Raw genomic sequence first — 22147 nt, forward strand, 5'->3', positions numbered from 1 at the left:
CACACAAAGAGTTAACCCTAACCCCACTCTGACAGGCACTCGTACACCACCACCGCCTGGAAGCACACGAAGAGTTAACCCTAACCCCACTCTGACAGGCACTCGTACACCACCACCGCCTGGAAGCACACGAAGAGTTAACCCTAACCCCACTCTGACAGGCACTCGTACACCACCACCGCCTGGAAGCACACGAAGAGTTAACCCTAACCCCACTCTGACAGGCACTCGTACACCACCACCGCCTGGAAGCACACGAAGAGTTAACCCTAACCCCACTCTGACAGGCACTCGTACACCACCACGGACTGGAAGCACACAAAGAGTTAACCCTAACCCCACTCTGACAGGCACTCGTACACCACCACCGCCTGGAAGCACACAAAGAGTTAACCCTAACCCCACTCTGACAGGCACTCGTACACCACCACGGACTGGAAGCACACGAAGAGTTAACCCTAACCCCACTCTGACAGGCACTCGTACACCACCACGGACTGGAAGCACATCATAGAGTTAACCCTAACCCCACTCTGACAGGCACTCGTACACCACCACCGCCTGGAAGCACACGAAGAGTTAACCCTAACCCCACTCTGACAGGCACTCGTACACCACCACCGCCTGGAAGCACACGAAGAGTTAACCCTAACCCCACTCTGACAGGCACTCGTACACCACCACGGACTGGAAGCACACAAAGAGTTAACCCTAACCCCACTCTGACAGGCACTCGTACACCACCACGGACTGGAAGCACACAAAGAGTTAACCCTAACCCCACTCTGACAGGCACTCGTACACCACCACCACGGACTGGAAGCACACAAAGAGTTAACCCTAACCCCACTCTGACAGGCACTCCTACACCACCACGGACTGGAAGCACACAAAGAGTTAACCCTAACCCCACTCTGACAGGCACTCGTACACCACCACGGACTGGAAGCACACAAAGAGTTAACCCTAACCCCACTCTGACAGGCACTCGTACACCACCACCGCCTGGAAGCACACGAAGAGTTAACCCTAACCCCACTCTGACAGGCACTCGTACACCACCACGGACTGGAAGCACACAAAGAGTTAACCCTAACCCCACTCTGACAGGCACTCGTACACCACCACCGCCTGGAAGCACACGAAGAGTTAACCCTAACCCCACTCTGACAGGCACTCGTACACCACCACGGACTGGAAGCACACAAAGAGTTAACCCTAACCCCACTCTGACAGGCACTCGTACACCACCACGGACTGGAAGCACACAAAGAGTTAACCCTAACCCCACTCTGACAGGCACTCCTACACCACCACGGACTGGAAGCACACAAAGAGTTAACCCTAACCCCACTCTGACAGGCACTCGTACACCACCACGGACTGGAAGCACACAAAGAGTTAACCCTAACCCCACTCTGACAGGCACTCGTACACCACCACCGCCTGGAAGCACACGAAGAGTTAACCCTAACCCCACTCTGACAGGCACTCGTACACCACCACGGACTGGAAGCACACAAAGAGTTAACCCTAACCCCACTCTGACAGGCACTCGTACACCACCACCGCCTGGAAGCACACGAAGAGTTAACCCTAACCCCACTCTGACAGGCACTCGTACACCACCACGGACTGGAAGCACACAAAGAGTTAACCCTAACCCCACTCTGACAGGCACTCGTACACCACCACGGACTGGAAGCACACAAAGAGTTAACCCTAACCCCACTCTGACAGGCACTCCTACACCACCACGGACTGGAAGCACACAAAGAGTTAACCCTAACCCCACTCTGACAGGCACTCGTACACCACCACGGACTGGAAGCACACAAAGAGTTAACCCTAACCCCACTCTGACAGGCACTCGTACACCACCACGGACTGGAAGCACACAAAGAGTTAACCCTAACCCCACTCTGACAGGCACTCGTACACCACCACGGACTGGAAGCACAGCACGCAGGGTTGATGCAGTCGGCTACAACTGAGACGAAACATGTTCGTCGACTACCTTTTTGATACTCTCCCCATGCCTTCGGCCTGGTGGAGACAATGAACTAAAACTAACCTATAATCGGAAGAAAATGATCACATAGTGACATTTGTCAGGTGAAAGAAGTGCCGTCTCCGTTGTGTTCTTGTCTCTGTTGTGTTCTTGTCTCCGCTGTGTCCCCTCCCCCCCATATCAGAATGATTATTATTTTAGTAAGGTGTATGTTTGTGTGTCACAGCCTCGCGCCTCGCTTGTCGTGTCTTCCCTGCTGTCCAGCTTATAAACATTAGCAGCTGTTGTCGCTTCGAGGCTGCTGGTGGTAAAGCTTTGCTCACAGCAGCGGTGCTGAAACCACTATGACCTGGTGGTCCCTGACCTTATCAGACTGAAACCACTATGACCTGGTGGTCCCTGACCTTATCAGACTGAAACCACTATGACCTGGTGGTCCCTGACCTTATCAGACTGAAACCACTATGACCTGGTGGTCCCTGACCTTATCAGACTGAAACCACTATGACCTGGTGGTCCCTGACCTTATCAGACTGAAACCACTATGACCTGGTGGTCCCTGACCTTATCAGACTGAAACCACTATGACCTGGTGGTCCCTGACCTTATCAGACTGAAACCACTATGACCTGGTGGTCCCTGACCTTATCAGACTGAAACCACTATGACCTGGTGGTCCCTGACCTTATCAGACTGAAACCACTATGACCTGGTGGTCCCTGACCTTATCAGACTGAAACCACTATGACCTGGTGGTCCCTGACCTTATCAGACTGAAACCACTATGACCTGGTGGTCCCTGACCTTATCAGACTGAAACCACTATGACCTGGTGGTCCCTGACCTTATCAGACTGAAACCACTATGACCTGGTGGTCCCTGACCTTATCAGACTGAAACCACTATGACCTGGTGGTCCCTGACCTTATCAGACTGAAACCACTATGACCTGGTGGTCCCTGACCTTATCAGACTGAAACCACTATGACCTGGTGGTCCCTGACCTTATCAGACTGAAACCACTATGACCTGGTGGTCCCTGACCTTATCAGACTGAAACCACTATGACCTGGTGGTCCCTGACCTTATCAGACTGAAACCACTATGACCTGGTGGTCCCTGACCTTATCAGACTGAAACCACTATGACCTGGTGGTCCCTGACCTTATCAGACTGAAACCACTATGACCTGGTGGTCCCTGACCTTATCAGACTGAAACCACTATGACCTGGTGGTCCCTGACCTTATCGGACTGAAACCACTATGACCTGGTGGTCCCTGACCTTATCGGACTGAAACCACTATGACCTGGTGGTCCCTGACCTTATCAGACTGAAACCACTATGACCTGGTGGTCCCTGACCTTATCGGACTGAAACCACTATGACCTGGTGGTCCCTGACCTTATCGGACTGAAACCACTATGACCTGGTGGTCCCTGACCTTATCAGACTGAAACCACTATGACCTGGTGGTCCCTGACCTTATCAGACTGAAACCACTATGACCTGGTGGTCCCTGACCTTATCAGACTGAAACCACTATGACCTGGTGGTCCCTGACCTTATCAGACTGAAACCACTATGACCTGGTGGTCCCTGACCTTATCAGACTGAAACCACTATGACCTGGTGGTCCCTGACCTTATCAGACTGAAACCACTATGACCTGGTGGTCCCTGACCTTATCAGACTGAAACCACTATGACCTGGTGGTCCCTGACCTTATCAGACTGAAACCACTATGACCTGGTGGTCCCTGACCTTATCAGACTGAAACCACTATGACCTGGTGGTCCCTGACCTTATCAGACTGAAACCACTATGACCTGGTGGTCCCTGACCTTATCAGACTGAAACCACTATGACCTGGTGGTCCCTGACCTTATCAGACTGAAACCACTATGACCTGGTGGTCCCTGACCTTATCAGACTGAAACCACTATGACCTGGTGGTCCCTGACCTTATCGGACTCGTAGTTGGCGGTGCGGCAGCTGAGGTCGGCGTATCCCCAGGCGAAGGTCTTGCTCCAGGCCGGAGGCACCAGAACCTTGTTCTGCTCCACGGCCAGGATGCCCTTATCGGTGCAGACGATCTGCCCCACAGGCTCCTTCAGCTCTGCAGGAGGACCACAGGACAGGACAGGGGGGGAAACAAGTTAGACAATCTGCCCCACAGGCTCCTACAGCTCTGCAGGAGGACCACAGGACAGTAATTTTTAATTAATTTGATGACATAAGAAAAAGGGAATGATATATGAAAAATGTATATGGACTTATGGAGCTATGGAAAACCCTTTCCAACCTTTTGATAATGAAATGATGATAATGCAAAATTGCAATTGTTTTGAGATGTAACTCTTATCCTTTGTAAGTGAACCATTGTATGTTAGTGTATTGTAGTTGTATGTTGTGGTGAATGATGTGTTGTGTGTTGTGTACTGGACTCCAGGAAGAATAGCCACGCCTTTGCAAGTGCTAATGGGGATCCATAATGAAGTAAAGTAAAGTAAAGTGGTTGGAAAAACAAGTTCTCAAACTTTTTTACTTAAGTAAAAGTATCAATACCACAAAGTGAAAGTCCGGGATTCTAAATGCACTCGAGTAAAAGTAGAAAAAAGTATTGGCCTCAAAAAGTTATTTCCAAAATGTTGTGTAATGCATGCATAGAGCCCGTTGCTCAGGTCTCTGCTCTACACGTAAAGTGTCTTGAGACAACGTGCTGTGTGATCGCGACACTAACACAAACAAAAAGGGGTGGAAGTGAATATAAACCTTTGACTGGAGCCAGAGGGTCTCAGGTTGGAAGCCAATAGAAAGTGAATATAAACCTTTGACGGGAGCCAGGGAGGGTCTCAGGTTGGAAGCCAATAGAAAGTGAATATAAACCTTTGACGGGAGCCAGAGGGTCTCAGGTTGGAAGCCAATAGAAAGTGAATATAAACCTTTGACGGGAGCCAGGGAGGGTCTCAGGTTGGAAGCCAATAGAAAGTGAATATAAACCTTTGACGGGAGCCAGAGAGGGTCTCAGGTTGGAAGGGAATAGAAAGTGAATATAAACCTTTGACGGGAGCCAGAGAGGGTCTCAGGTTGGAAGCCAACAGAAAGTGAATATAAACCTTTGACGGGAGCCAGAGAGGGTCTCAGGTTGGAAGCCAATAGAAAGTGAATATAAACCTTTGACGGGAGCCAGAGAGGGTCTCAGGTTGGAAGCCAATAGAAAGTGAATATAACCCTTTGACGGGAGCCAGAGAGGGTCTCAGGTTGGAAGGGAATAGAAAGTGAATATAAACCTTTGACGGGAGCCAGAGAGGGTCTCAGGTTGGAAGGGAATAGAAAGTGAATATAAACCTTTGACGGGAGCCAGGGAGGGTCTCAGGTTGTCCAGATGGTGGAAGAAGATCTTGTCGGTGGAGCTGGGCGGGACGGCGGCCTGCTCCCCGTTGGTCTTACCGCGCACCCGCTTGGGTGGGTGGGGCTTCTTGAACAGCTGGACGACACAAAACACACAACACGACATACGGTCAGAGAGGACACCGTGGAGGAGGGGCTCTCCAGTGTTGTTTTCGTCGACTAAAACCAAGACGAAAAACGTTCGTCGACTACCTTTTTCCACTGATGAAAACTAAGCAATGATGACTAAAATATATTGACGATTTCGTCAACAGATAAAAATTAGACTAAAATGTTAGGAAGGGACTAGTGGACAAGAGATCCAGTGTAAGTCATTTTACAATTGGTTGCATGCTGAAAATAGCAGATCTACAAGCTCACAACGTGTTGCGCGACGCGTTGTGAGCTTGTAGATCAGCTATTTTCAGCAAGTGTAAAAAACAGTCATTACGACGGCATCAAGGCCCGCCAAAATACATTTTAGCCGACTAAATCAACTGTAGATTTAGTCGACTAAAATCTCATGATATTTAGTAGACTAAAACTAGACTAACACTAAAACATTCCAGGTGACTAAAATGTGACGAAAACTAAATTAAAACTATTCAAGAGACTATGGGCAGTATTATGAGTGTCTTAAGTACCATGTCTTATTACTTAACTTAAGACATGGAGGTGTGGTCAATGCTGTTTGGCCACTCAGAATAGCCAAATGGCATTGATCACGACTCCAGGTCTTAAGTTAAGTAATAAGACCTGGTACTTAACACGCATAATACTTCTCTATGACTCTATGACCCAACAACAACACTGGTATGTTGACCTGTTTGGGGATCTGTCCAAAGTTGTTGATGAAGCCGATGGTGGCGGTCTCCTTGAGGGGGTCGTTGATGTTGTAGATGTCCACCTGGCCCTCGTAGAAGAGGTGGTGGAACACGTTGACCGCCTCCACGGCCGGAGGGCCCTGCTGCTTGTAGCCGAAGATCAGGTCGATCCACTCGTGGAGGTGAGCCGACACGTAGTCGCACTCCAGGGCCTGGAAACAATAATAATAATGTGTGGAACTCAAGTCTGTGTGGAATGTGACTTGGTGCTAATTGATAAGTGTGATCAATACAATAGATTGTCTGCATACCAGTCTGTGAACTCTGATGAACTCTCGGGGGTCTCCCTTGGCCCAGGGAGGGAGGATGCAGTCTCCCAGTTTAGTGCCGTTCTGCTTGGCTCCTGGAGGACACAAAGACACAACATAAGGCTCCTGGAGGGTTGGTGCTCAAAGTTATAAAGGTAGACAAAACAAAGTTATAAAGGTTCATGAATTGATTATCAGACCCAGGTCAAAGTTGTTGGCGTTGAGCAGGAACTCTGGCAGGTAGAAGAACTCTGGGATGAGCTCCTTCACGTCGGCCATGTTGTGTTTGGAGGCGGAGTTCCAGGCCTCACGCACGCTGTGGAACATCCTGTCGGCCAGGTCGAAATGACCACCCTGGAGAGTGAGCACACACACACACACGACAACGTCTGCGTTAATCGATGCCTGTCTGAAAGTACCTTTAGTCTTAGGGCTGTATCTTGCGCCATCCTTAACCCTTATCCCTAAACGTATTTGCCATTTTTTACTATTTAAAAAAACCTTTTAAAAATAGTTCAAATAGCTGATCTACAAGCTCACAATGTGTGGATGTAGATTGTCTAGTTGAACTATTTTAAAATGATTTTCAAAATAGTAAAAAGAGCTGGTTTATGAACCATCGCTTTGCCTTTCTGGACTAGCAAGCTCTCTCTCTCATTGGCTGCCGTAGTGCCCGTAAGCAAGCTATCTCTCTCATTGGATGCCGTAGTGCCCGTACTAGCAAGCTATCGTTCTCATTGGCTGCCGTAGTGCCCGTACTGGCAGCTATCTCTCTCATTGGCTGCCGTATTGCCCGTACTGGCAAGCTATCATTCTCATTGGCTGCCGTATTGGCTGCCTCGTCTCTAGGCAACCAGCCCCCTAATTTGTCCCCCTAATAAAGTTGTTTTTATTTGTCGTGCCCGCTATATACAATTTAGATTAAAAGTGGGTCAAGTCAAAGTGCTCCTAGTCTAGAATCCATCTGGACGAGTCTAGAGGACTGGAATGTGAAGTCCTACCTGAGGTTACGATCATACCTGTAGATACCAGGTAGGAGGCTACGATCATACCTGTAGCTACCAGGTAGGAGGCTACGATCATACCTGTAGATACCAGGTAGGAGGCTACGATCATACCTGTAGATACCAGGTAGGAGGCTACGATCATACCTGTAGATACCAGGTAGGAGGCTACGATCATACCTGTAGATACCAGGTAGGAGGCTACGATCATACCTGTAGTCTGAGGAAGATCTGAGTGAAGGGCTCCATGCGGACCAGGTAGGAGGCTACGATCATGGCCGAGGAGTAGTGGGTTCCGTAGTGGTACGCTGGAGTCTCACCTGATATACAATTATACAACACAATCATCAGTGTTATGATGGTACAGGACATCACACGCTCCATGCGTGTGGGGTCGTACTGGGTTTCTTTTTTAACCCATTATCCTTCAAGACCTTCAAAAATCTGTCAGGATTTAGAAGACATTTTTAAGAATCTGATCTCAGGTCCAAATGGGGTTAGCATGCGATGCGGGTGGTGTTCTTACCGGTGGGGTCCTCCCAGTCCTTGTACCTCTTCTTGTACTGGGTCAGTCTGTCGTCTGTCTGTGCTCCCATGGGCTTGGCCAGGTTACGGAAGGTCCTGGGACTGTTCAGGTCCAGCTCCTGTTGGTCAGAGAGACACACGTCAACATGAACGCCAACCACGACGCCATTCATTCATCAGAGCCGTTTCCGACCGGATGTTAATTCCAGCGAGTAAAAACTATGTTGAAAAAATGTCCGTCGACTACTTTTTTTAACATTTTGAAAATAGCCGATCTACAAGCTCACAATGCGTCACAATGCGACACATTTGTTTCCTACTCAGTCTGTGTCTCATAGGAGGGCTTTGGGCAGTTCGGACATCCGTCCACCAGTGACATCATTAGGCAGATTTTCTTTTAACATGATTTGTTTTAAAATATATTTAGATTTTTATTATCGTGAGAACGATGGCTTCAACTTTTGCATTGCAACTTTTCAGGAAAAGAAAGCCTGCCGTTTCTATTAGCTTGGATTCACCATCGATGATGTCACTGGTGGACGGGTTTCTGAACTGCCCACAGCCTTCCTATGAGACACAGACTGAGTATGAAAAAATTGTAGTATTTTAACATTAGTTAGGACCAATTATAAGAAGAGAAGTTGAAAAGTGGTGAAGTGGTCCTTTAACAAATACTGTACACTATTTTGAAAAAAATCCTTATATAATAATAATAATACCCGATGATCATGTTTTAGGGTAGGGGGAAAAGATCACGACATTTGAGTGCTATTTCTACCCCTGGCTGGACAGATAGCCTACCTCAGCATCATAGTCGGCCAGGATCCAGGGGAAGACAGGGTACTGCATGAGGTCGTTGTAGGAGCGACCGGCCAGCGTGTTCAGATGCATCAGGTACTGGAAGTTACTGATCTCCCCTCGCTGGCGGGCGGGAGGGAGGGAGGGAGGGAGGGAAGGAGGGAGGGAGGGAGGGAGGGAGGGAGGGAGGGAGGGAGGGAGGGAGGGAGGAAGGGAGGGAGGAAGGGAGGGAGGGAGGGAGGGAGGAAGGGAGGGAGGGAGGGAGGGAGGGAGGGAAGGAGGGAGGGAGGAACAAGACAGAGCAAGATCCATACGTCAATGGTTTGGGGGAGACTTGCAAACCCTTAGACTCCCGTTGACGGAATTGACGGATTTAATCAATAAATCCAGACCTACCGTTGACGGAATTGACGGCCTGTCAATCGGGAGCCTAATCGGGACCTTAATGTAGCAAAATTTAGCATTTTTTGGCTAATTTGGCTAACGTCCGATGTAATGTTCCTAAAACCGGCCGAAATCCGCGCGTGCATGGTCGATCACGCACGCGCATGATTGCGCATGCATCGCTGCGTAAAATGCGATGTTTTGGGCTTGATTAGAGCTTAATTTGACTTAGTTATGAAAAAGACGATGATAGCTTAGCATTCCGGACATCTTTCATTGTGGCACACTAGCAAAGCTACTGCCGGATATTTTGATCCTAACCGGATGTGGTCATCGTTCACTCGCTCCTTTTGGTCAGAATCGGCACAATGGTGACGTTACCGCCACCATCAGGTCTGATTGTCCCAATACTATAGTCTTGCCCCGTCAGAATGAGATATAGTGTGTAAATCGCGGATTTTTCTTTAGGCATTAAAATGATGATTTAAAAATATGAATATATGTCACAAAAGGGCTTTTTGGGGGAGTGGCAGCCCAAGGGTTAAGACCCCGGCACGCATCTGCTTCACCTTAGCTTTTAAACCATTTACCACCATACAACCATCCATACTGTAGCTGTTGAAAACTATCAGATCTACAAGCACAGCTGCAATTTTTGAAAAAATAATAATAATCGTGAAAACGTTTCTTTCTTCTATCTTTGAAAATACATTATTTCACGGCAAACGTTTTTACCTCTTATCTTTGCTTCTGGCGGGGTCCCTGGACAACATATTTTCAGATGGGGGTCGGCGGCCAAATACATATAATCTTGGGAGTCCCTGACTCCACCACTGATATAGAAACTATTTGTAGAATCTGGTCTCAGGTCTCAATGGGCATAACAAACAAGTGATGACAGGATCCACCTAATGCCATAACTATGCTGAGAGTGGTAGTGGTCAAATGGAGCTGCTTAAATGCCCAATCATTAATTGTGATGTGGATGAAACAATTGAGCACCTGCTGGTAGACTGCCAGAGGTCTAGTTTTGTGTGGAGGAAAATGCCACAAATTGGTTTTAAAATTAATGTAAATTACAACACTGCTATGTATGGCGTCTTTGAGGAAAAAGTGAATTTTACTGGACTGTAGTTTACACAGTGGTGAACAAACTGTGGAAAACAAGATGTGCCATCATGGTGATTCACCAGGAGGCCATCTCTGGAGAGGTGGTCTTTAACCCATTCTGGGCGGGAACCCCTTTTGGTGTTAGCATTATGTTATGCTTTAGCTATTGAAAAATAGCAGATCTACAAGCTCATAGCGCGCCACCGAGTGGCGCGCTACGAGCTTGTAGGTCTGCTATTTTTGAAAAATCAAAGAACGACTGACATAGAAACATAGCTTTTTCAGAAAACTGTCAGGATGTAGAAGACATTAAAGAATCTGATCTCAAAATGGGTTAAACAAATAATAACTGAACTGAAAAGACAGAGAGCTCTGGACTCGAGACAAAACAAACTAAAACCACCATGGCACTTATTGACATTGTGATACTTTTGAACTGTATGTCATTTTCATGTGAATGCATACATTGTAAACCCTGAATAATTGTCAATAAAGTATATATAAAAAATAAAAAAAAGAAAACAAAAAGTAAAGTAGTTCTCCACCAGCTGCCTACGTACCTCCCATCTCTGAGTGACTGACTTCTCTCCCACCAGCGTGCTGAGCAGCCCAGACCTGGAACACACGGTAGAGGAGAGGTCGTCCATTCATTTGATTTGGTTTGGCAATTACAAACATCATAAGATCATACTCAGGATTACATGTACGGTACAACAAGTACAATTATATCCTTATTTCTAATGCGTGTTGTGGTCCTCCTCCCTCAACCCGGTCCCACCCAAACACGGTCAAATAGCACGGATTGACATTGGCACGAGACTGCCTAACTAATTTAACATTTTATTCAAAAGACTATGACTAAAACTAAATGAACATTAGCTATAAAAACAATAACATTGTTGCAGAATAAGGGAAGCGTTACCCTTGCTCCACGCTGGTGTTGGGTCTCTGTCCTGAGACGGACTCGGAGCTGTCGGCCAGCGAGGGAACCACCGCCAGGAACCTGCAGCAGAGGAACATTCAGCACCATTAACACCAACTCAACGTGGTAAATAATACCCTTACTGTGCACCAGGATGCTTGAACACACCAACGTACTTGTAGCGGTGTGTCGGGTCCACAGGAGAATAAACTGGAGTGGAAATCTTGAAAAGAACAAGAACGTGGCCACACGCGCTGAGAGCCAGAGTGCCGACATTTTATTTAGGACCTATCCTACCCTAATAGGAAGCTTACAGAAGGAAGGGACATGGTCACGTGACCGGGCTGCGCCATGACGCTTTCATGGGAGCCAAACTACACCCGGAGTTCGGTGGAATGCACTGGTGTCAATGAGAGCTCAGTGGCCAGCTCATGAACAAACACTATTTCTTAATGACTGAGACCTTTTGTAAAGTAATCGCTTCTGGAAATAAATAACAGAAGGCATAGGACTCATTATTGTCTGCTGTGTTGCTTTGCGATGTGTACACCGTGTCATTTTATAGAAGTATCTAAAGAGCACAAAGTACGTTTCTGAACGTACCAAGTATAGCGAGACTTTCCACCGTTCCCACCGTGTCTGGCAGGCAGACCGCTGCTTAGATGTAACCTGACTCCGCCAGATGGGGCAGCAGAGAGTCCCCCCTCCTGCTCCCATCTGGGAACTCTCAGGCAGACTTGATGCCCGGCCACAAAACGGCCTGGCCAATCAGCAGCAGCTAGAGGCGGGATAGCTGCTGCTGATTGGCCAGGCCGTTTTGTTTGGCCGGGCATCAAGTCTGCCTGAGAGTTCCCAGATGGGAGCAGGAGGGGAACCCAGTGTACTCTCTGCTGCCCCATCTGGCGGAGTCAGGTTAGCTTAGATGCCCAACCTGGGGCGACTGTGGCTCAAGAGGTAGAGCAGGTCGTCCAATGATCCATGGGTCGGCGGTTCGAATCCCGGCTCCTCCTCCATGTCGAAGTGTCCTTGGGCAAGACACTGAACCCCAAATTGCTCCCGATGTGCTGGTTGGTACCTTGCATGGCTTCCGCCGCAATCGGTGTATGAATGTGTGTGTGAATGGGTGAATGTAATGCACAATCTATGTAAAGCGCCTTGGATAAAGGCGCTATATAAATGCACCATTTACCATTTACCATTTACCAATAAAACGATGTACTGACTGTGCACATCGAAAAGCAAGTGATAAGAAAACAACCTGTGATATGTCTTCTTTTATATTCCTGAACCGATTATATGACAAAGGTCTCAATTGTTAGTCACGTGACCATGTCCCTTCCTTCTGTGAGCTTCCTTGTCCTACCCTAGGAAATATCCTTACTGTGACACGTTTGAGCGGGAAATAAGGTATAGACAACATATCAAACATTCACACTGACAGATGAGTCTTGGTGTACTGTCCACAGGCCCTGTGGACAGGCCCTGTGGACAGGCCCTGCAGTGGACAGGCCCTGTGGACAGGCCCTGTGGACAGGCCCTGTGGACAGGCCCTGTGGACAGGCCCTGCAGTGAGTCTTGGTGTACTGTGGACAGGCCCTGCAGTGAGTCTTGGTGTACTGTGGACAGGCCCTGCAGTGAATCATGATCATATAAATGCAGTATAATATTAAAAGTGCACCTCTGGTAGACTTTGTTGCGGACTCCTTTCTGGAAGGCCAGCAGGTAGTTCCTTCCGTCCGCGGAGAACACCTCCACCGCCATGGGCTGCAAACAGACATTAACATATTGAGAACACCTCCATGGGCTGCAAACAGACATTAACATATTGAGAACACCTCCATGGGCTGCAAACAGACATTAACATATTGAGAACACCTCCATGGGCTGCAAACAGACATTAACATATTGAGTCAGAGAACACCTCCACAGCCATGGGCTGCAAACAGACATAACATATTGAGAACACCTCCACGGGCTGCAAACAGACATTAACATATTGAGTCAGAGAACACCTCCACAGCCATGGGCTGCAAACAGACATAACATATTGAGTCAGAGAACACCTCCACAGTCCACAGCCATGGGCTGCAAACAGACATTAACATATTGAGTCAGAGAACACCTCCACAGTCCACAGCCATGGGCTGCAAACAGACATTAACATATTGAGTCAGAGAACACCTCCACAGTCCACAGCCATGGACTGCAAACAGACATTAACATATTGAGTCAGAGAACACCTCCACAGCCATGGGCTGCAAACAGACATTAACATATTGAGTCAGAGAACACCTCCACAGCCATGGGCTGCAAACAGACATTAACATATTGAGTCAGAGAACACCTCCACAGCCACGGGCTGCAAACAGACATTAACATATTGAGTCAGAGAACACCTCCACAGCCACGGGCTGCAAACAGACATTAACATATTGAGAACACCTCCACGGGCTGCAAACAGACATTAACATATTGAGAACACCTCCACCTCCATGGGCTGCAAACAGACATTAACATATTGAGAACACCTCCATGGGCTGCAAACAGACATTAACATATTGAGAACACCTCCATGGGCTGCAAACAGACATTAACATATTGAGAACACCTCCATGGGCTGCAAACAGACATTAACATATTGAGAACACCTCCATGGGCTGCAAACAGACAATAACATATTGAGAACACCTCCATGGGCTGCAAACAGACATTAACATATTGAGAACACCTCCATGGGCTGCAAACAGACATTAACATATTGAGAACACCTCCATGGGCTGCAAACAGACATTAACATATTGAGAACACCTCCATGGGCTGCAAACAGACAATAACATATTGAGAACACCTCCATGGGCTGCAAACAGACATTAACATATTGAGAACACCTCCATGGGCTGCAAACAGACAATAACATATTGAGAACACCTCCCCAGACATGGGCTGCAAACAGACATTAACATATTGAGAACACCTCCCCAGACATGGGCTGCAAAAAGACATTAACATATTGAGAACACCTCCCCAGACATGGGCTGCAAACAGACATTAACATATTGAGAACACCTCCCCAGACATGGGCTGCAAACAGACATTAACATATTGAGAACACCTCCCCAGACATGGGCTGCAAACAGACATTAACATATTGAGAACACCTCCCCAGACATGGGCTGCAAACAGACATTAACATATTGAGAACACCTCCCCAGACATGGGCTGCAAACAGACATTAACATATTGAGAACACCTCCATGGGCTGCAAACAGACATTAACATATTGAGAACACCTCCATGGGCTGCAAACAGACATTAATATATTGAGAACACCTCCCCAGACATGGGCTGCAAAAAGATCAGATCAGAATTTTATGAACAGAAACCCCTAAACAGGAAACAAAAAACATTGACCTGCCCCTAGAGGGCGCTAAACAGCACTGAGGGAATGTCAGCATATTAAACTCATTCCCTGCCAATGACGACTTTTTATTTTATTTATTTTTTCGGGCTCTAGCCACTCCTATGCCCAGCTTTGTGTGTTTGTGTGTACCCCATAGCGATGATTTGATTGGCTGAGCAGTGAGCACCCCATAGCAATGATTTTTGATTGGCTGAGCACTCCATAGCGATGATTTGATTGGCTGAGCACCCCATAGCGATGATTTGATTGGCTGAGCACCCCATAGAGATGATTTGATTGGCTGAGCACCCCATAGAAATGATTTGCTTGGCTGAGCACCGCATAGAGATGATTTGATTGGCTGAGCACCCCATAGAGATGATTTGATTGGCTGAGCACCACGGAATGGAGGACACAAAGTGAGGACAGAAAAGTGATGATGTATGATGATAAGAGCGCCGCTCACTTCACACCAGTGTGATGTTTTCCCCCATAAGCCCACACTGTCAAAGGAGACTTTTGACGTTTTTTCTTTTTGTCCAGCCCTGCAGAACTTTATCGACTACGTTTAGATGAACATGTGCTGTCCTACGTGGGAACGGGGAGCAGATCTGTTGTGTTCACATCTAGATTTACATGAATACAGAACAGGGATCAGATCTGTTGTGTTCACATCTAGATTTACATTAATACAGAACAGGGATCAGATCTGTTGTGTTCACATCTAGATTTACATGAATACAGAACAGGGATCAGATCTGTTGTGTTCACATCTAGATTTACATTAATACAGAACAGGGATCAGATCTGTTGTGTTCACATCTAGATTTACATTAATACAGAACAGGGATCAGATCTGTTGTGTTCACATCTAGATTTACATTAATACAGAACAGGGATCAGATCTGTTGTGTTCACATCTAGATTTACATGAATACAGAACAGGGATCAGATCTGTTGTGTTCACATCTAGATTTACATTAATACAGAACAGGGATCAGATCTGTTGTGTTCACATCTAGATTTACATTAATACAGAACAGGGATCAGATATTGTTACTGTTAAGCCAAGAACAGCCAAACAATCACTCCACCTACCGAGCCACGTAGTCTGTGGTGTGTGTCTGTGTGTCTGTGTGTGTGTGTGTGTGTGTGCGCGTGTGTGTACCTGCAGCAGGGAGCGTCTTTTGTGAACCTCCTTGATGTCTTCATAGGTGTGTGTGTGTGTGTGTGTGTGTGTGTTGTGTTGTGTGTGTGTGTGTGCGTGTGTGTACCTGCAGCAGGTAGCGTCTTTTGTGAACCTCCTTGATGTCTTCATAGGTGTGTGTGTGTTGTGTGTGTGTGTGTGTGTGTGTGTGTGTGTGTGTGTGTGTACCTGCAGTAGGTAACGTCTTTTGTGAACCTCCTTGATGTCTTCATAGGTGTGTGTGTGTGTGTGTGTGTGTGTGTGTGTGTGTGTGTGTACCTGCAGTAGGTAACGTCTCTTGTGGACCTCCTTGATGTCTTCGTAGGCGAAGATGCTGCAGGTTCTCTTCAGCTGGTTCTGACCCTGTCTGGCTCCTCTAGGGATGATGGCTTCATACAAGCTGCACACAAAAGAGTTTTTATTTTATTTTATGAAATTATCAATTATTTGTTATGCTTGATTGAATGATTTGTTCAATTAACCCATTCTGGGCGGGAACCCCTTCTGGTGTTGTAAGCATTATGTTATACTTTAGCTATTGACAAATAGCAGATCTACAAGCTCGTAGATCTACAAGCTCATAGCGCGCCACCGAGTGCAGCTTGTACTGTAGGTCTGCTATTTTTGAAAAATCTTGAAAACGTGGTGAAATCTTTGAATATATATTCCTTCAGAGTGAATGTTTTTAACTCAAATCTTTGAATATATATTCCTTCAGAGTGAATGTTTTTAACTCAAATCTTTGAATATATATTCCTTCAGAGTGAATGTTTTTAACTCAAATCTTTGCTTCTGGGAGGAGGGGTCCCTGAAACAACATATTTTCAGATGGGGGTCGGAGGCCAAATACATATATTTTTGGGGGTCCTTGACATGAAAATTCCTGAGAGCCACTGACACATCCGAAAACGGTCACGATTTAGAAGACATTTTGTAGAATCGTCACTCAGGTCTAAATGGGTTTACTATTACGTTGCACCCCCCCGCACCCCCCGCACCCCCCCGGTGCAAACATACTCTACTCTAATCTACTGCGTACTTTGCGGACAGCGTGGCTGTGCTGTACTGTACGGTACGGTGCGGTGCGGTGCTGTACTGTACTGTACTGTACTGTACTGTACTGTACTGTACTGTACTGTACTGTACTGTACTGTACTGTACTGTACGGCGTACTTAGCGGACAGCGTGGCTGTACTGTACTGTACTGTACTGTACTGTACTGTACTGTACTGTAGGGCGTACTTAGCGGACAGCGTGTCGATGTCTCTGATCTCCCTGGAGACGGTCATGGTGTATCCGTCGATCACGTAGAAGTGTTCCTTCCCAAACAGCAGCAGACCCTCGCTGGTGTCCAGACCCTGGACCCGCGCACAGCGGTACATGTGCTGGATCTGTTGCACACACACACACACACACACGCACGCACACACACACACACACACACACACGCACGCACAGTTGCATGCACGCACACACACAGACAGAGAGACAATGACATTACTCATCCACATCCATAGTAGCTTGGAAACCAGATGAATATTCCATACAGTGTTGTTTAAAACTATGACTAAAAATACTGACAATTTCGTCAACAAATAAAAACTAGACTGAAATGCTAGGAAGGGACTAGTGGACAAGAGATCCAGTATACGTAATTTTACACTTGGTTGCGCTGCGACGCGTTGTGAACTTGTAGATCGGCTATTTTCAGCAAGTGTAAAATCAGTCATTACGACGGCATCAAGGCCCGCCAAAATACATTTTGTTAGACTAAATCAACTGTAGATTTAGTTGACTAAAATCTTATGACATTTAGTCGACTGAAACTAGACTAACACTAAAACATTCCAGGTGACAAAAACTAAGTGAAAACTATTCAAGAGACTATGACAGAAACTAAAACAGAAATTTGCTGCCAAAAATAACACTGATGCCACCTCGGGCATAGAGCCCGTTATAATAACACTGATGCCACCTCGGGCATAGAGCCCGTTATAATAACACTGATGCCACCTCGGGCATAGAGCCCGTTATAATAACACTGATGCCACCTCGGGCATAGAGCCCGTTATAATAACACTGATGCCACCTCGGGCATAGAGCCCGTTAAATAACACTGACGCCACCACGGGCATAGAGCCCGTTAAATAACACTGATGCCACCTCGGGCATAGAGCCCGTTAAATAACACTGATGCCACCTCGGGCATAGAGCCCGTTATAATAACACTGATGCCACCTCGGGCATAGAGCCCGTTATAATAACACTGATGCCACCTCGGGCATAGAGCCCGTTATAATAACACTGATGCCACCTCGGGCATAGAGCCCGTTAAATAACACTGATGCCACCTCGGGCATAGAGCCCGTTATAATAACACTGATGCCACCTCGGGCATAGAGCCCGTTATAATAACACTGATGCCACCTCGGGCATAGAGCCCGTTAAATAACACTGACGCCACCTCGGGCATAGAGCCCGTTAAATAACACTGATGCCACCTCGGGCATAGAGCCCGTTAAATAACACTGATGCCACCTCGGGCATAGAGCCCGTTAAATAACACTGATGCCACCTCGGGCATAGAGCCCGTTTGGAATAGAGCCTCTGAGTCTCGGACCTTCTCTCCCTCCTCCAGGAGGCGCAGCAGGGAGGTGTTGTCCGTCTTCTGCTCCTCCTCCAGACCTCCTGACTCCAGCAGGAGGTCCTGGACCTGATCCTGGCTGTCCTCGTCCCCCCCGTCAGCCGTGGAGCGAGACCGCTTCAGAGGAGCCTTCACCAGGCCTGGAGGGGGGGAGAGAGAGAGAGAGAGAGAGAGAGAGAGGACACCACAGTTTACTAAAACTATCACACTTCAGAGGAGCCTTCAAGGAGAGAGAGAGAGAGAGAGAGAGGAGTTAATTATGAATTATGTTGGGTAATTCTGATTCGGGTTTGGTGGTTCCGGCTTGTTGACTATACAAACTAGACTACAGCATGACGTAGGTTATCATCCGCTCCCGAGTCCTGACCGGATCATAAACCCCAGAATGGTACTGTATGCCTCCCGCGCTAATTCTAGTGTTGTTCCCCCTGCCCGGCTCCCCCGGCCCCTCCCCCCACCGTCCTCACCTTTGACCCTGGCGATGGTGTCCTCCCCGTGCTCGGGTTCTCTCTGGGTGGTCTCCCCCTCGGTGCTGGTCTCCACAGAGTGCTGGTACATGCCGGGGTTTCCAGACAGCAGACGCATGTAGTAGTCCTTACTGTCGTAGCTGATGGCCCGGCGGTACCGCACCGGCTTCTGAAACAACAAGAACGCCTGGCGTCATCCACATGCAGAACAACACTCATCAAGTCAAATGTTTTTCCGGTAGATGTCCACAGAGGTCCAATGATCCAGCAATCAGGCAATTAACTGGGAAAATGCATTTGGCATAAATGCCCGTTTTTGCCTATACTTTCACCCTGTGTTTCACCCATTGAGACCTGAGGCCCATTCTGTAAAATTTCCTCCGTTTTCAGAAAGCGCTTTCTGAAAAAGTCAGTGGTGCTTTTTCATGTCAAGGACCCCCAGAATGACGTGTGTTTTGGGGACCACCTTCACTAGTAATGGAGGACCAAACCATTTTGGAGAGGAATCTTGGCCCGAGGCACACAGAGAGAGGAGAGGAATCTTGGCCCGAGGCACACAGAGAGAGGAGAGGAATCTTGGCCCGAGGCACACAGAGAGAGTGAGGATCATTTTGGAGAGGAGTCTGGGCCCGACGCACACAGAGAGAGGAGAGGAGAGGAGAGGAGTCTGGGCCCGTGGCACCCAGAGAGGATCATTTTGGAGAGTAATCTGGGCCCGTGGCACACAGAGAGGATGACGTGATATTGGATGAAAGAACAAAGCTTGGTTTGTCTTTCAACAGCAGTGACAGGACGAGGACATCCCATGACCACGCCGTGCTAGACGGGGTGGTCTCCACGGAGACATCCCATGACCACGCCGTGCTGGACGGGGTGGTCTCCACGGAGACATCCCATGACCACGCCGTGCTGGACGGGGTGGTCTCCACGGAGACATCCCATGACCACGCCGTGCTGGACGGGGTGGTCTCCACGGAGACATCCCATGACCACGCCGTGCTGGACGGGGTGGTCTCCACGGAGACATCCCATGACCACGCCGTGCTGGACGGGGTGGTCTCCACGGAGACATCCCATGACCACGCCGTGCTGGACAGGGTGGTCTCCACGGAGACATCCCATGACCACGCCGTGCTGGACAGGGTGGTCTCCACGGAGACATCCCATGACCACGCCGTGCTAGACAGGGTGGTCTCCACGGAGACATCCCATGACCACGCCGTGCTGGACAGGGTGGTCTCCACGGAGACATCCCATGACCACGCCGTGCTAGACAGGGTGGTCTCCACGGAGACATCCCATGACCACGCCGTGCTAGACGGGGTGGTCTCCACGGAGACATCCCATGACCACGCCGTGCTGGACGGGGTGGTCTCCATGGGGACATCCCATGACCACGCCGTGCTAGACGGGGTGGTCTCCATGGGGACAAAAACAACTATAACATTAAAAAGCCCATTATAAACATGCAAATCGATCTGCTATTTCCAGGCATTCCGACGCCATCAAGGCCCGCCAAAACACATTGTAGTCGACAAAATCAACTGCATATTTAGTTGAGTAAAATCCTACGACATTTTGTTGACAAAAACTAGACTGGAGCATTGCAGGCGACTAAACCATGACTAAAACTCAATGAAATTGTATTAAAAAAAGAGGGCTATATCTTGCGCCACCCCTTACCCATAAACCTATTTTTTTACTATTTTCTAAAACATTTAAAAATAGTTCAAATAGCCTACAAGCACACAATGTGTCGATGTACTGTAGACCGCCAGTTGAACTATTTTACAATGTTTTTCAAGATAGTAAAAACTCGGGGACGTAGAAATCTAAATGGTATACCTGCGTGGGGTTGGCGCTGGGCTCGGGTTCAGGGACCTAGGGGTAAATCTAAATGGTTTACCTGCGTGGGGTTGGCGCTGGGCTCGGGTTCGGGACGTAGGAGTAAATCTAAATGGTTTACCTGCGTGGGGTTGGCGCTGGGCTCGGGTTCAGGGACGTAGGAGTAAATCTAAATGGTTTACCTGCGTGGGGTTGGCGCTGGGCTCGGGTTCAGGGACGTAGGAGTAAATCTAAATGGTATACCTGCGTGGGGTTGGCGCTGGGCTCCGGCTGGGGGACATTACCTGCGTGGGGTTGGAGCTGGGCTCGGGTTCAGGGACGTAGGGGTAAATCTAAATGGTTTACCTGCGTGGGGTTGGCGCTGGGCTCCGGCTGGGGGACATTACCTGCGTGGGGTTGGAGCTGGGCTCGGGTTCAGGGACGTAGGGGTAGTGGATGTAGAACATGTCGTTGCGGACCATCTTCTTGCGCATGCGGCACGGACCCTCCGTCATCTCCAGCACGAACTTGTCCAGGCTGGAGCCGATGGGCGGGCCCCACAGGCCGCGCTCACGCAGCAGCTCGTACTCGATGGACGCCCACTCCTCCGTCACGTACTTCAGGGCGTTGTGCTGGCGCTGCGTTTAGAGAGGAGGAGGAGGAGGAGGAAGAGGAGGAGGAGGAGGAAGATGAGGAGGACGAGGGGGGGAGGAAGAGGAGGAGGAGGAGGAGGAAGAGGAAGATGAGGAGGACAAGGGGGGGAGGAAGAGGAGGACAAGGGGGGGGGGGGAGGAGGAAGAGGAAGAGGAGGAGGAAGAGGAAAAGGAGGAGGAGGAAGAGGAGGAGGAAGAGGAAAAGGAGGAGGAGGAGGAAGAGGAGGAGGACGAGGGGGGGAGGAAGAGGAGGAGGACGAGGAAAAGGAGGAGGAGGAGGAGGAAGATGAGGAGGACGAGGGGGGGGAAGAGGAGGAGGACGAGGGGGGGAGGAGGAAGAGGAAAAGGAGGAGGAGGAAGAGGAGGAGGAAATGGAGGAGGAGGAGGATGAAGATGGAGGACGAGGGGGGGAGGAGGAAGAGGAAAAGGAGGAGGAGGAAGAGGAGGAGGAGGAAAAGGAGGAAAAGGAGGAGGAAGATGAGGAGGACGAGGAAGAGGAAAAGGAGGAGGAGGAAAAGAAGGAGGAAGGAGGAGGAGGAAAAGGAGGAGAAGGAGGAGGAAGATGAGGAGGAGGAAGAGGAGGAGGAGGAAAAGGAGGAAGAGGAGGGGGAAAAGGAGGTGGAGGAAGAGGAAAAGGAGGAGGAGGAAAAGAAGGAGGAAGGAGGAGGAGGAAAAGGAGGAGAAGGAGGAGGAA

The 22147-nt window shown here is 48.5% G+C and overlaps 1 protein-coding gene across 1 annotated transcript in view; it reads right to left on the minus strand.

Annotated features, from left to right (window-relative positions):
• wdfy3 (WD repeat and FYVE domain containing 3) overlaps nucleotides 1-22147 on the minus strand; it is a 185836-nt gene that overhangs the window by 15292 nt on the left and 148397 nt on the right. The window contains 16 exon segments of the mRNA XM_079517855.1: nucleotides 3976-4130; nucleotides 5363-5501; nucleotides 6228-6440; nucleotides 6540-6631; nucleotides 6737-6890; nucleotides 7754-7860; nucleotides 8067-8184; nucleotides 8867-8986; nucleotides 10918-10972; nucleotides 11280-11360; nucleotides 12958-13043; nucleotides 16145-16265; nucleotides 17108-17256; nucleotides 18486-18649; nucleotides 18977-19145; nucleotides 21208-21438. Of these exon segments, the coding sequence (XP_079373981.1) occupies nucleotides 3976-4130; nucleotides 5363-5501; nucleotides 6228-6440; nucleotides 6540-6631; nucleotides 6737-6890; nucleotides 7754-7860; nucleotides 8067-8184; nucleotides 8867-8986; nucleotides 10918-10972; nucleotides 11280-11360; nucleotides 12958-13043; nucleotides 16145-16265; nucleotides 17108-17256; nucleotides 18486-18649; nucleotides 18977-19145; nucleotides 21208-21438 (2154 nt within the window).

The sequence above is a fragment of the Electrona antarctica genome (assembly GCF_951216825.1).
Source record: "Electrona antarctica genome assembly, chromosome: 13".
Taxonomy (NCBI): domain Eukaryota; kingdom Metazoa; phylum Chordata; class Actinopteri; order Myctophiformes; family Myctophidae; genus Electrona; species Electrona antarctica.